This window comes from Schistocerca americana, chromosome 2, assembly GCF_021461395.2.
Source record: "Schistocerca americana isolate TAMUIC-IGC-003095 chromosome 2, iqSchAmer2.1, whole genome shotgun sequence".
NCBI lineage: Eukaryota > Metazoa > Arthropoda > Insecta > Orthoptera > Acrididae > Schistocerca > Schistocerca americana.
This window is the reverse complement of record NC_060120.1, coordinates 250,626,609-250,640,564: the sequence shown is the minus strand read 5'-3', so window position 1 is coordinate 250,640,564 and position 13,956 is coordinate 250,626,609. Positions and strand designations below refer to the sequence as shown.

The 13,956-nt window shown below is 43.3% G+C and overlaps 1 protein-coding gene across 1 annotated transcript in view; it reads left to right on the top strand.

The window, feature by feature from the left end:
• LOC124596168 (sialin-like) overlaps positions 1 to 13,956 on the top strand; it is a 146,549-nt gene that overhangs the window by 19,757 nt on the left and 112,836 nt on the right. Inside the window, exon 2 of the mRNA XM_047135206.1 lies at positions 9,927 to 10,156. Coding sequence (XP_046991162.1) covers positions 9,927 to 10,156 — 230 coding nt within the window. The remainder of the gene's footprint in view (positions 1 to 9,926; positions 10,157 to 13,956) is intronic.

Below are 13,956 nucleotides of genomic sequence, written 5' to 3'. Positions count from 1 at the left end.
GTGATACGAAAGATTAGACTAAGGAATGAGTACATCAGGGGAACAATGAAAGTGGGGCCCATAGGGCCATAAGGAAGAAGATCCAAAAAGTAGGCTAAGATGGTATGGACATGTGCACAGAAGAGGGGAGTACTGCGTGGGGAGAAGAGTTCGAAGGACCAAGGAGAAGAAGAAGACCGAAACTGGGATGGAAGGACAAGGTAACAGGGGACCTACGGGAGAAATGATGGTTTAGAGTAGAAGCACTGGATAGGCATTTATGGAAGGGAAGATCCAGCAAAGCAACGCCGACCCCACACGACGTAGGAAAAGGCTGAGATGATGATGTCATTAAGTCACATTTAACTATAGTTACTGTACCTAGAGTTATGTGTGTGTGATATATCTGAAATACTTATTTGCTTTGAAACGGCCTGCTGTCTTTACTTGCAAGTTACAGCACGAAATCAACCAAATCTACACACAGTGTGTTATAAAAATAGGTACGTACGCGGCAGTGTGTGCTACCTAATAGGTTCCGAAACGCCGCGTTTAATAACGATGTTCTTCCTGGGATCACCCCGGGTTCTATTGGTGATAGAAACGAAGGGTCAAGTGTTTGCGGTAGCCCTTGGGCCAGCGTCCATTTGTATACCAAACAGAAGGGTCTTCTTAGTGCCACAGTCCTACAGTATAGGGTCAAGTTATGAACATTACACATTTCCTCCTGCTTAGGTGAACGGAGGAAATCTGTTGGTTATCTTCTACATTTGATGTGGTCTAAGGTGGGCCTCAAGGGGCTTATGGAGGCACCATTGGTTCCCGCGCGGTTTCTTAGAAAACCTCAAAAAAAGTTTCTTTTACCATTTTTTCTAACCAAAATCGAGCAAATTACTGAAATTTCTACGGTATATTCCTAACATCCCAATATCGGACAAAATTAAACATTTTTCTGATATCTTTATCCATTTCCGAGATGCAGAGGCTCAAAGTTGCCTTACTTCCACACATAAAATAGGCATGTAAAATCCAGAGTGAGGCGAAATCTAAATAATAAATAACAGCAACAAACAGCTCAAATTTTGAAGTTACTTTCTCTAGGCATTTATCTAGATGTACCATTTTTCCGTTTTCAGAAATCTTTATTCGATATCGGGAAACACCCTAAAAACATAGTCTTTGGGTACAAAACCAGAGTCGCAGATCCCAAGACAACCATGCCCAGCAAATGGATGATTCAAATGGCTCTGAGCACTATGGGACTTAACATCTGTGGTCATCAGTGCCCTAGAACTTATAACTACTTAAACCTAACTAACCTAAGGACATCACACACATCCATGCCCGAGGCAGGATTCGAACCTGCGACCGTAGCGGTCACGCGGTTTCAGACTGAAGCGCCTAGAACCGCACGGCCACACCGGCAGGCTCAAATGGATAAAATTTTTACGATATATTCTTAAGATTCCGACCTCGTGTAACTTGAACATTTTCTTGATAACTTTATCCGTTTCCGAGATACGGAGGGTAGTTTCCCTACCTGTACAAGTAAAACACGCATTTAAAATCCTGTGTGAGGCGAAACCGTAGTTATAAAGCGGACCAGCACGGATAAATGTTCTGTAACGTTATCGCCGAAAGGTTACTGGGAACCCTATGTTTTAGTACTAAATGTAAGTGTCGTGTGACTAGGGCCTCCCGTCGGCTAGACAGTTCGCCGGGTGCAAGTCTTTCTATTTGACGCCACTTCGGTGACTTGCGCTTCGATGGGGACGAAACGATGATGATTAGGACAACACAACACCCAGTCCCTGAGCGGAGAAAATCTTCTACCCACCCGGAAATCCAACCCGGGCCCTTAGGATTGACATTCTGTCGCGCTGACCACTCAGCTACCGGGGGTGGACTGTTTTAGTACTGAAGCACATACAAAAATTTTATGTACCTAAAATCCGGTCTGAAGCGGAAAATTAGTTCTGCGTTATTTCAGTTTCTCATATGGTAAATATCAAAATTTTACTGACTCATTAAAGTTCTTTTCATATGAGTGACTTTTCCTGCTGTAGCAGGAAAGAAAGGGAACCAACGGAAAAATTCTCCTAACGGAGCACAAGAAAAGGCGAATATGTTCTTGTTTAATAGACTGTGATTGGAAAGTGGGGTATCAGCTGATTCGTTCTACCTTCTTCAGCACTTCTAAAATTTTTTCTAAAAATTTTGGCCTGCGAATATACTCACGCTTTTTTATGCTGAGAGAGGAGGAGACAGTGTGGGTGGGAAAGAGACGGAAAAGTAATAAAACTGGTATATAGTAGACAGTTATTGTGGTATAGAAAAAGCGAAGGAGACAATGGCAGTGTGAGAGAAGGAGCGGGACTCAGTGGCAGGGAACATAGTTGACAGTGACAGAGCAGTACTAGGAAGAGAGTGAAGGAGACGACAGTGCCACTGGGAGAGAAACAAAGAGAAGGAGAAAATGGTTGTAGATGACAGCCAATGATAATGAGAGACAGAGTCTATGACAGTGACAATGAGGAAGAGAGAGATATTGAAAGTGAGTAGAGACAGTATCAGTAGCAAGGAAGGAATAAGATACTAGCAGTAAGAGAGACCAAGGGGGAGACAGTGGCAGTGAGAAGAAACAGTAATAGCTGGATAGAACGAAGGAGACTGTGGCTGTGAGACAGGAGACACTGACAGAGAGATACAGAGAGATAATGGTAATAAGTTGGACTGAATGAGTGAGTAAGAATGGGCAACTGGGATTGGATGGGTATGAGTGGGCTTACAGCGATGGACTACTGGTTATGAGCGAGTTACAGGAAGGGGAGCTTGTGGGAGTGAGAGGTGAGTTGTATGCTGAAAACAGCGCGAATATGTTCGTGTGCCAAAATTTTTGGGAAAATTTTTAAAGATGCTGAGGAAGGTAGAATGAGGGACCTGGTACCCCACTTTTCAGTCAGTATTTTAAACAGGAGTATATTCGTCTTTTTGGTTCTAGAATAGGAGAATTTTTTCGGTGGTGTGTGTACATACACGCACGAATGCCTCTGTGTATGTATGTCTCTATGTATGTATGTTCCACATCTCCTCCTAAACCACTGTACCGATTTCAACATAGCCATGAAGCCCAAATACCCAGATTTTATTCAAAAAATGGCTCTGAGCACTATGGGACTTAACTTCTAAGGTCATCAGTCCCCTAGAACTTAGAACTACTTAAAGCTAACTAACCTAAGGACATCACACACATCCACGCCCGAGGCAGGATTCGAACCAGCGACCGTGGCGTTCACGCGGTTCCAGACTGTAGTGCCTAGAACCGCACGGCCACCGCGGCCGGCAGATTTTATTCACCCCATATCTGAGGACGAGAGCACTTAGTGTCCTGTCTTGCAACAAACTTTACACATGATTTCAAATCTTTACGAAACTTTTTCTCGCTGACAACTCCCGCAAAATGATGAAAGGAAAAAAGTTTAACGCTTACTACATTTTCACTGTTCTTGCAGTAAAACAGGTGCATTAGGTACGATGTTTTAATTTATTACTGCCTTACTATTGATTGTATTGACGACGCATCTTGCAGACAGTATTCACATATATCATTGAATGTACCTGCAGAATATCTTTGTACGATACATAGTTCAGGAGGTATGATATCATACACGCTGAAATGTGTGAAAAACTGCCGCATCATGCAAGACGTTTTAAGTTATTACGGCTTTATTACTACCTCGATTCGCAACAAATTTCGCTGACAATAGATGTATGACTGGATGCACCTGAAAAATTATATCATTGTACGATACATTGTTCAAGAGATATTACGTCATAAAAGTTGATCTACGTGGAAACGAAGCCGCAGGGCGAAATTCGCTATAGGTAAAGATGAAATAATTGTACGAATGTATGTGAAAATTTTTAAATACACTCCTGGAAATTGAAATAAGAACACCGTGAATTCATTGTCCCAGGAAGGGGAAACTTTATTGACACATTCCTGGGGTCAGATACATCACATGATCACACTGACAGAACCACAGGCACATAGACACAGGCAACAGAGCATGCACAATGTCGGCACTAGTACAGTGTATATCCACCTTTCGCAGCAATGCAGGCTGCTATTCTCCCATGGAGACGATCGTAGAGATGCTGGATGTAGTCCTGTGGAACGGCTTGCCATGCCATTTCCACCTGGCGCCTCAGTTGGACCAGCGTTCGTGCTGGACGTGCAGACCGCGTGAGACGACGCTTCATCCAGTCCCAAACATGCTCAATGGGGGACAGATCCGGAGATCTTGCTGGCCAGGGTAGTTGACTTACACCTTCTAGAGCACGTTGGGTGGCACGGGATACACGCGAAAGTGCATTGTCCTGTTGGAACAGCAAGTTCCCTTGCCAGTCTAGGATTGGTAGAACGATGGGTTCGATGACGGTTTGGATGTACCGTGCACTATTCAGTGTCCCCTCGACGATCACCAGTGGTGTACGGATAGTGTACGATATCGCTCCCCACACCATGATGCCGGGTGTTGGCCCTGTGTGCCTCGGTCGTATGCACTCCTGATTGTGGCGCTCACCTGCACGGCGCCAAACAAGCATACGACCATCATTGGCACCAAGGCAGAAGCGACTCTCATCGCTGAAGACGACATGTCTCCATTCGTCCCCCCATTCACGCCTGTCGCGACACCACTGGAGGCGGGCTGCACGATGTTGGGGCGTGAGCGGAAGACGGCCTAACGGTGTGCGGGGCCGTAGCCCAGCTTCATGGAGACGGTTGCGAATGGTCCTCGCCGATACCCCAGGAGCAACAGTGTCCCTAATTTGCTGGGAAGTGGCGGTGCGGTCCCCTACGGCACTGCGTAGGATCCTACGGTCTTGGCGTGCATCCGTGCGTCGCTGCGGTCCGGTCCCAGGTCGACGGGCACGTGCACCTTCCGCCGACCACTGGCGACAACATCGATGTACTGTGGAGATCTCACGCCCCACGTGTTGAGCAATTCGGCGGTACGTCCACCCGGCCTCCCGCATGCCCACTATACGCCCTCGCTCAAAGTCCGTCAACTGCACATACGGTTCACGTCCACGCTGTCGCGGCATGCTACCAGTGTTAAAGACTGCGATGGAGCTCCGTATGCCACGGCAAACTGGCTGACACTGACGGCGGCGGTGCACAAATGCTGCGCAGCTAGCGCCATTCGACGGCCAACACCGCGGTTCCTGGTGTGTCCGCTGTGCCGTGCGTGTGATCATTGCTTGTACAGCCCTCTCGCAGTGTCCGGAGCAAGTATGGTGGGTCTGACACACCGGTGTCAATGTGTTCTTTTTTACATTTCCAGGAGTGTATATTCGAAATGTGCGTACATTGATAAAGCCGTGGGTAAATACTTGCCCCTAAACCAATGGATGGAATTCAACCAAACTTACCCATTTTACTTATTATTTGGAAAGAAATGCTGTGAGGAAAAGAACCACCGAGTTGCTATGAGAGCGCAAAGATGGCCGCCCCATTCCCGACTTGCACCGCTTTTGAGCAGCAATATGTGATAAAATTTTTGAGTAGGAAGCTGTCAAACCTGCAGAAAATCATCTTACAGTGAAAGCACAGTGCAGTCATTCATGTGTACCTGCAGCAAGTGTACGAGTGGTGCAGAAAGGCCGCGCAGGATTAGCCGAGCGGTCTAAGGCGCTGCAGTCGTGGACTGTGCGGCTGATTCCGGCAGAGGTTCGAGTCCTCCCTCGGGCATGGGTGCGTGTGTTTGTCCTTAGGATAATTTAGGTTAAGTAGTGTGTAAGCTTAGGGACTGTTGACCATAGCAGTTAAGTCCCATAAGATTTCACACACATCTGAACATTTGGTGCTGAAAGTATAAAAAAAGACGTAACTTCTGCGGAAAACGCTTTGAGTTTGGGCCAGGCACTTCGCGTAGTGACGAACGGAAACATTGTCACAGTGGAAGACCTTGCGAAGGGAAACAGTCGTATTACTTCTTCCGGTAGTTTTCGGGTTTGCAGCCGGATCCCATCAACATTCTGCCACGATATTTCGGCCCAGAGACGTCCGGCCATCCTCAGGTGAGCAGACGAAGTACTGAAGACACCTGATGCAGTCATGGCATTTACAGAGAATTCCGCGCATGCGAATCGCACTGGCGGTTTACGGCGCATGCGGTAGGTGGTGACATGCGCGAGGCAGCCGAATTGTGTGTGCTGCCCTCAGTGGTGAAGTAAGACCAAACTAGTCGCTGAGTATCGACTGAGCATGTCGATTCCGTTGTGACCGCATAATTTGAATAATTGCATTCCAATTTTCATCCAGCTGAAAGTCGTTATCACGATTCATTAAATCATCAGCAAGTAGCTGGAAACCAGTGCTAAAATTTTGATGTTCTTGTATTCCATTGAATGTCCCATGGGTATACAATGTTCTGGCACTGCTGATTTTAAATGTTGCCGCAGACGGGCGTGTATTTTGTGTTCTACACAATAGTCCTGATCCGTTCGTGTCGTCTGACCTATATATGTACGCAGAGCCACACTTACAGGGAATTTTACAAACACCCGCCTTCCTCTATTGTAAATGGTCTTTAACGGATCCGACTAAGGCCCTGCTCTTTGCTGATGGACGGAAGATGACATTAGTATTATTCTTCCTAAGCAATCTGCGTATTTTAGTAGACACGTTTCCGGCATATGGAAGGAACGCAATTGATTTACAGTCGTCATCAGTCTCCTCAAGTCAGCTAAGAATGTGTGGCGTACAGGGTGATAATTATTGAGTTGTATGAAATAAAATCGTCATAAATTCTGAACGGCTTTCGTCAGGACGTTCTCACTGCTTGGTTGGCCGCGTGGCATGATGGTGATTACCACGCGCATCCTCATGGTTTGGTTTACCAATGAAGCCAACTTTCATTTGGATTGGTTCGTCAGTAAGCAAAATTGGCGCATTTGGAGGACTGAGAATCCCCATTTCGCGATTGACAAGTCTCTTCACCGTCAACGGTTGACAGCGTGGTGTGCAATATCCAGTTACGGAATAATCGGCGCGATATTTCTCGATGGTATGGTGACTACCGAACGGTACGTGAAGGTTTTGCAAGATGATTTTATCCCCATTATCCAAAGTGACTCTGATTTCGACAAGATGTCGTGCACGCAAGACAGAGAAGACATTGAAGCAGGAGAGTGTTTGATGCCCTGGAGGAGCACTTTGGGGACAACATTCTGGCTCTAGGGCACCCAGAGATCACTGGCATGGGCCTCGATTGGCCGTCATATTCTCCGGATCTGAACACATGCGACTTCTTTTTGTGGGGCTATACAAAGACAAGGGGTACAGTAATAACCCCAAAACCGTTGCTGAAGTGAAAACAGCCATTCAGGATATCATCGACAGCATCGATGTTCCGACACTTCAGCGGGCTATGCTGAATTTCGCTATTCGTCTGCGCCACATCATCGCCAATGATAGCAGGCATATCGAACATGTCATAACCTAAATCCAAGTATCTGTAGTGGCGTTTACATGTTGAATAAAGTGTGTGCATACTGTAGTCTGTAACTAATTTACGTTTTTTTTCGTATTGTTCAATATTTGTCACACTGTGTGTACTGTATAGTGGATGTGCAGTATGATCTCGCTTTACACGTGGCAGTGATGCTGGGACCCATTCGAGGATGACGCAGTGACGTCAGAATTCTCAGTTCTCGTTTTAGAAAGCGAACTCGACTTTCCTGGCGTACGACCAGATTCGTCTGCTTTATATTTGAGTCACCTCCTGAGGCACCCGCAGAACCTGACGTTTATTATGTCTATCTTTTCCACGCTGCCGACTGCGTCACTCCTTTTTGTGTTAGCCCAAGGATTCCTACGGCCTCAGCACGTAATAACTGATTCAGAGGCTTTAGATAAGAAAATGAGGGCACAGCTGTCAACTGGTAGCGTCTGCTCCTGTCCCTAACTTACAGCGACTCTGTTGCGATGCGACTAGCTCTGCACGTTTTACAGAAACGAAAAGTTAGGTCGCTTCGTATAGGTAGTCCTGGACATTTTATGGTAGTTATTGTTTCCAGTGATTTGGCGCCAACAGTATAATCGTACGAGCCTGCCTCATTTCTTTCTCAGTTAGCGCGTCTCTTTCAAGTCCTTTAGACTCACTACCTTACAGTACGTAGAAATATAATTAGATGTAGGAGAAATCTTCCCAGTAATCATTTTACTTGTTTCTTCAAGTGGAATTGTTACGAGCATAAATTATCGTCACTTTCTTTTCATGAAACGATTTTTATGTGTAGGTGTTGAACAATATGAATATAACCTAGGTGTATTGTCCTCTAACTGATGCTCCATCTGTAGAATGCAGTACTTTGAAAATTTCCAGTACATACGTCAAGATCTGTGTTGTACGTCTGTTTCCTAAAAGCAACGCTGATTTATGCGTCTGCGAGTGCAGAGTAATATGAACCCGTTTTTCTCTGTTGAATGTTTTAGAAAAAGGAAGAGCTTAAGATACCGTGGAAATCGATGTCATTAGTGACGAAACGCGCTGCTCTTCTTTATCTTTCTCCTCCGTCAACCTTCCCAGAATGATGAAAAAAAAGAGCACTCCATCGTCAGGCCACGAGTGGCCTACCGGGACCATCCGACCGCCGTGTCATCCTCGGTGGAGGATGCGGATAGAAGGGGCGTGGGGTCAGCACACCGCTCTCCCGTTCGTAATACGGTATTCTTGACCAAAGCTGCTACTATTCGGTCGAGTAGCTCCACAATTGGCATCACGAGGCTGAGTGCACCCCGAAAAATGGCAACAGCGCATGGCGGCCTGGATGGTCACCCATCCAAGTGCCGACCACACCCGACAGCGCTTAACTTCGGTGATCTCACTGGAACAGGTGTATCCACTGCGGCAAGGCCGTTGCCCTGCAGAATGATGAGCAATACTAAATCGGAGAAACGAGCTGCACGTAAGATACCTCCTTCGAGGTTTAATTACATTTGCTTGGGATGTTTGCAACATGTTTCTCCTGAAGGTTACTTATCGAAATGATCGAAACCGACACTGTAGAAAAATAAGTTTCTGTGTCTAGAAATAAAATGTTTTAGCAGATATAGCAGTCCCAGTCGTCTCCGAACGACGAATGTGTTGCCCTTCATGGGATCTGGCTGTCTGGTCCTGCATAGGAGAGTCTCGTCCAGCGAAGTGGTCATAATACGAGAGGAGTACTTCATAAATCAGTTTATATAGCCGTAAGCACTGATTAGCAGTTGGTTACGAAAAAGAGAAAGAACGCAAAGTTACAAGCCAATTAGTATATTTTTATTTAGGCAAATGTGGAAATAATTTAATAAAGATTGTTAAACAAACAGCCAAATTTCTTTGTTTCTAACCAAGAAGAAAATAAAGTAATGCATATCTTGGTTTTATTTTAAAATGAAAGAAGGGACATTAAAAATAGTTCATTTTTAAAATATAGACACCGATTTCTTATGAAAAACCCTCATCCTGCATAGTCAAGTTCTAGAAACACAACGTACGAATGATAATTCCTATGGAAAAATATAGACAACTTTGTGATCTGAGAAGACCTATACTTCTGGTTTAGAAGCTCATCCAGTTTCTTCTCCAGATGGTACATACCCTCCCCGTAGAGGTTGGTAATATGTGATCTGAGGCTTTCCCGGCGTATATGCTGTTTCAAGGATTCTCGGGTGTCCAGCCGGGCATATACAAAGTTCTTCATACTAGAAACACATAGGAAAACTTTTAACCTACTTACTGAAGTGAAATAATACTATGCCGCGTTATCCTTTACTAAAATGAAATCAAAGGTGAGCGAACGGGAAAGGGAAAACCAAAAGAAAAATTACACGGACGCCAGCAATTTCCAAACAACAAAAATCATTAAAAAAACGCTTTTCTATTGCTCTGTTACAGGGTGCCTGTCATGCAGGACTGTGCTGTGGTGCCTTACTTTCCTGGGCTGTGGAGTCAACTACATGATCAGGAGCAACATAAACATAGCGATAGTCTCCATGGTGAAGAAACAATCGTCAGACGGGAGTGTAGTGCTTAGTGATTGCTACCGTCCAAGTTTCAACGTAACCAGCGACTACACGGTCAACGAGAGCCTTTCTCACGCCGAACTCATCGACGATGACGACGAGGTAATTTTTTAATGAGAAATGAACAGAAAAACAACGAAAAATTTAAACGGCAATTACTCTAAAATTGGCTTCTATGTGTCGCGTACCTCCTCACAGTACGTAAATCCATACTGTAATAAAACACCATTTCACTCCCAAAAATCTTTACAGCCACCAAGTCAGCTGACTGGTCACATTGCATGATTGACACCACGTCATAGGATCCTTGATCTCACGTCAGTTGTATTAATAAATGAAACAAACGGCATTTGGATCACCATTTCTTTTATCGACAGCTAACGGCTTCGATTTTCCAAGCAGGTCGTCTTCACGTCTAATCTGGAACAGGTAAAGGAGGCAGAAAAATTACGAAAGTGTAACATTGTAAACAATACTATCAAACGTGGCACAATAAACGTCAAAAGATCACGTAACACGCACATACCTGGCGCCGCAAGCTGCAGTTTGTCAACAGTAGTACGAGTGACGTAAAACTAACGTAAAAGGGTGTAGTGAGAAAAAAGTTGTATATTCATGTGACATGTGCAGTCATTGGCTAGTACATTGATACATCTTAAATCAGATTTTCCTAGTAAAATGAAAATAATTAATAAAATTAATTTTTTAAATATATTAAAATTTAAAATACATGTTAACCTAATAAATCTCAAAATGTATGTGTTGTAAAGTAAGTATTTACTGCAGGTTGTTTCCTATAGTACTGTATATACTGTATAGTTTAGTTTGTAAAACATACATGTTGAAGTGTATTAGGTTAAGGGGGGTAGGATGTCAAACGGGACGACTTGGAGCAGGAGAGACACCACAGGAATTTTTAATTTCCACTGTCTATACTTTTAAAAATAAATTCATAAAACTTTGTTAGGATGACCAGAAATGATTCAGGATATACACTTAAGAAAATAATTTATTTTTTTACATTTGTATTTCACCTTTTTTTCACTTACCATTGGCTGCATTTGTTGCTATAGGTACACTTTTCTTCATAAGTAAGGGAGATTCTTCGATGAATTTCGCACAGCATACAAACCATACTTACAGGTGTACGAAACTCTAGAATTTTCCAAATCTATTAAAAACTGTGGTAAAAATTGAGATAATTAACTATAAAATTTGAGTTTTTTCTAAACATTTAACAGCACATTCATTTTTTCATAAATTAAATAATTTCTAGAGTTTCATACACCAGTATGTATGGTTTGTATGGTGTGCAAAATTCATCGAAGAATCTCTCTTATGAAGAAACGTGTACCTATAGCCACAAACGCAGCCAATAGAAATGAAAAGATGATGAACTTTCACATACAAAAAAAATATTTTGTTATTTTTTTGAATTTCCACTGCTATGGTTGTGAATCCTGAATCATTACTGGTCAAGCTGACAAAGTTTTATGAATTTATTCGTAAAAGTATAGACAGTGGAAATTAAAATGTCCTGTGATGTCTCTCCTGCTCCAATTATTTTATCAATTATTTTTATTTTATGATTGTGGACTTGTCAAGTGACTATGAGATTTTTCCCCACTGAATTCTTTGTATTTTCTCATCCACTTTTACTCTGAGAGCGCCATCGACCCTGCAATATGTACATTATATCTGTTGGAACGAAATAACTGTAAAATGCATGTCGACGGACACTTTGCACAACTACTAGCCACTTCATTTTGTACTCACTATTTGACATGTGGAGCGAAAACTCAAAAGCAGCATTCGTGTTGGAGAACCATAATGAATTTTGCAACGTTTGAATGCACGAAAAGCCCGTAAAAAAGCTTTCAGCTTTTCACTGCACTAAAAAATCACGATTAAGTGCTCTGGCTGGAAGTGCATGTGAAACTTCTAAAAAATAACCTGCATAGCAGGTCGATTAGAATGTGACATCTCACCGACTACAGCTAGGTCAAAATAAATGGAGAATGATGTCTGTGGACTTCTCGATTAAACAATACTTGCATTCACGTAACATAATTTAAGGAGACACAGAAACCTATATGTGGATGGCCAGCCTGCGTTTGAATCTGTACAGGATACTGGTCCAAAACGTGACTTACCTGCCTCCATGGCGAACCCATCAGACCAATAGTCTGAGACGTAATCTTCTCAATTCTTCCGGTGTACAATATTAACCACCGTGATTAAGTGTACCTAGCTTGTTGGGGAGGCATCAGTTCCGAGTAGGACTGGCCGAAACGATGTGGAAAAGTGTACAAAATCTTCTCTGTAGGAATCATCATGGGTTCCGGAAACAACGATCGCGAGAAACCCAACTCGCTCTGTTCGTCCACGAGACCCAGAAGATGGTAAATACCGGCGTCCTGGCAGAGTCCACGTCCCTCTACTTCCATAAGGCTTTCGATATCGTTCTACACTGCCACCTAATGAACAATGCACGTACGGAATGTCACACCAACTGTGTGACTGGACTGAAGAGTTTCGGGTAAACACAACACAACATCTCGTTCTCAATGGAGAGAAGTCTTCAGACGTAAAAGTGAATGGGGGCGTAACACAAGGGAGTCCATTACTTATCACAATTTATATAATGTAGTAGACAACATCTGAAGTTCCGTAAGCCTTTTCGTGCATGATGCTGTTGTACACAAAGACATCACAAATCTAGAAAATTGTAGTGAAATGTAGGAAGATACGCAGAAGATCGACACTTGGAGCAGGGAGTGGCACTATAAACAAATGTAACGCACTGCGTGTACATAAACAGAAAGACCCATTTTCGTATGATCACACGAACGCAGAACAATCACTGGAAGCAGTTACTTCCATAATATATCTAGGAGTATCCGAACGGAGCGATTTAAAGTGGAACGGCCGTATAAAGCTACTCGTCGCGAAAGTAGATGTCACACTGGAATTCACTAGAAGAATCGTCAGGAAACTCAATACGTCATAAAAATAGGTACCTTACAAAACTTTCGTTCGACCATTACTTAAATGTTGATCGTCAGTCTGGGATCCATACCAGACATGACTGGCAGAGTAAATAGAAAAGATCCAAAAAAGAGTAGCGCGTTTCGTTTCAGTTTCATTTAGTAAGCACGAAAGCGTCACGGAGATGATCAACCAACTGCACTGGCAGACGCCGCAACAGATATGTTCTGCATCACGCTGTGGTTCAGTGTTGAAATTCCGAGAGCGTACGTTCCGAGAAGAGTTAACAAATATTTTGCCTTCTCCTACGTATCCCTGTCGAAAAGAACATGAAGGTAAAATCAGAGAGATCGATCCTACAGGGAGGCTTACCGAGAATCATTCTTCCGTGATTTGAACAGGAAAAGGGGGAAATGACAGTGGTACACAAACTATCCGCCACCACACATCGCAAAGTGGCTTGCAGAGTGTAGATGTTGATGTAAAACTAATCATCAATACGGCAACTAAATGTACTATCTTAATATAAGGACTGAGCCCAAAGAGGTTTAATTACAAAGATTAATCACTCGAATTTATCATTAATTAAAACGAACATTTTAGTGAAATTCTAATCGTTGAATGAAATAATCCGTTCAACACCGAGAAGCAGACAATTTACATCTGAAAGAAATTGGTTATAATCGGATTTCATCGGATCCAACACTCAATATCGCGCGTATTGATGATGGAGGCCATTACTTACGAGGAAACAAATTTTCATTTTCGAGGGGCACCAAAATATTTTGTTAAGCCAAAGTTGGTACCCAGAACTATAGAATTATTTAAAATAATGAGAAACAGAATGAAAATTTAAGCATCGCGGAAGTATACGACGCGATAATAATGACGAAGCGTAAACTCACTATCATATT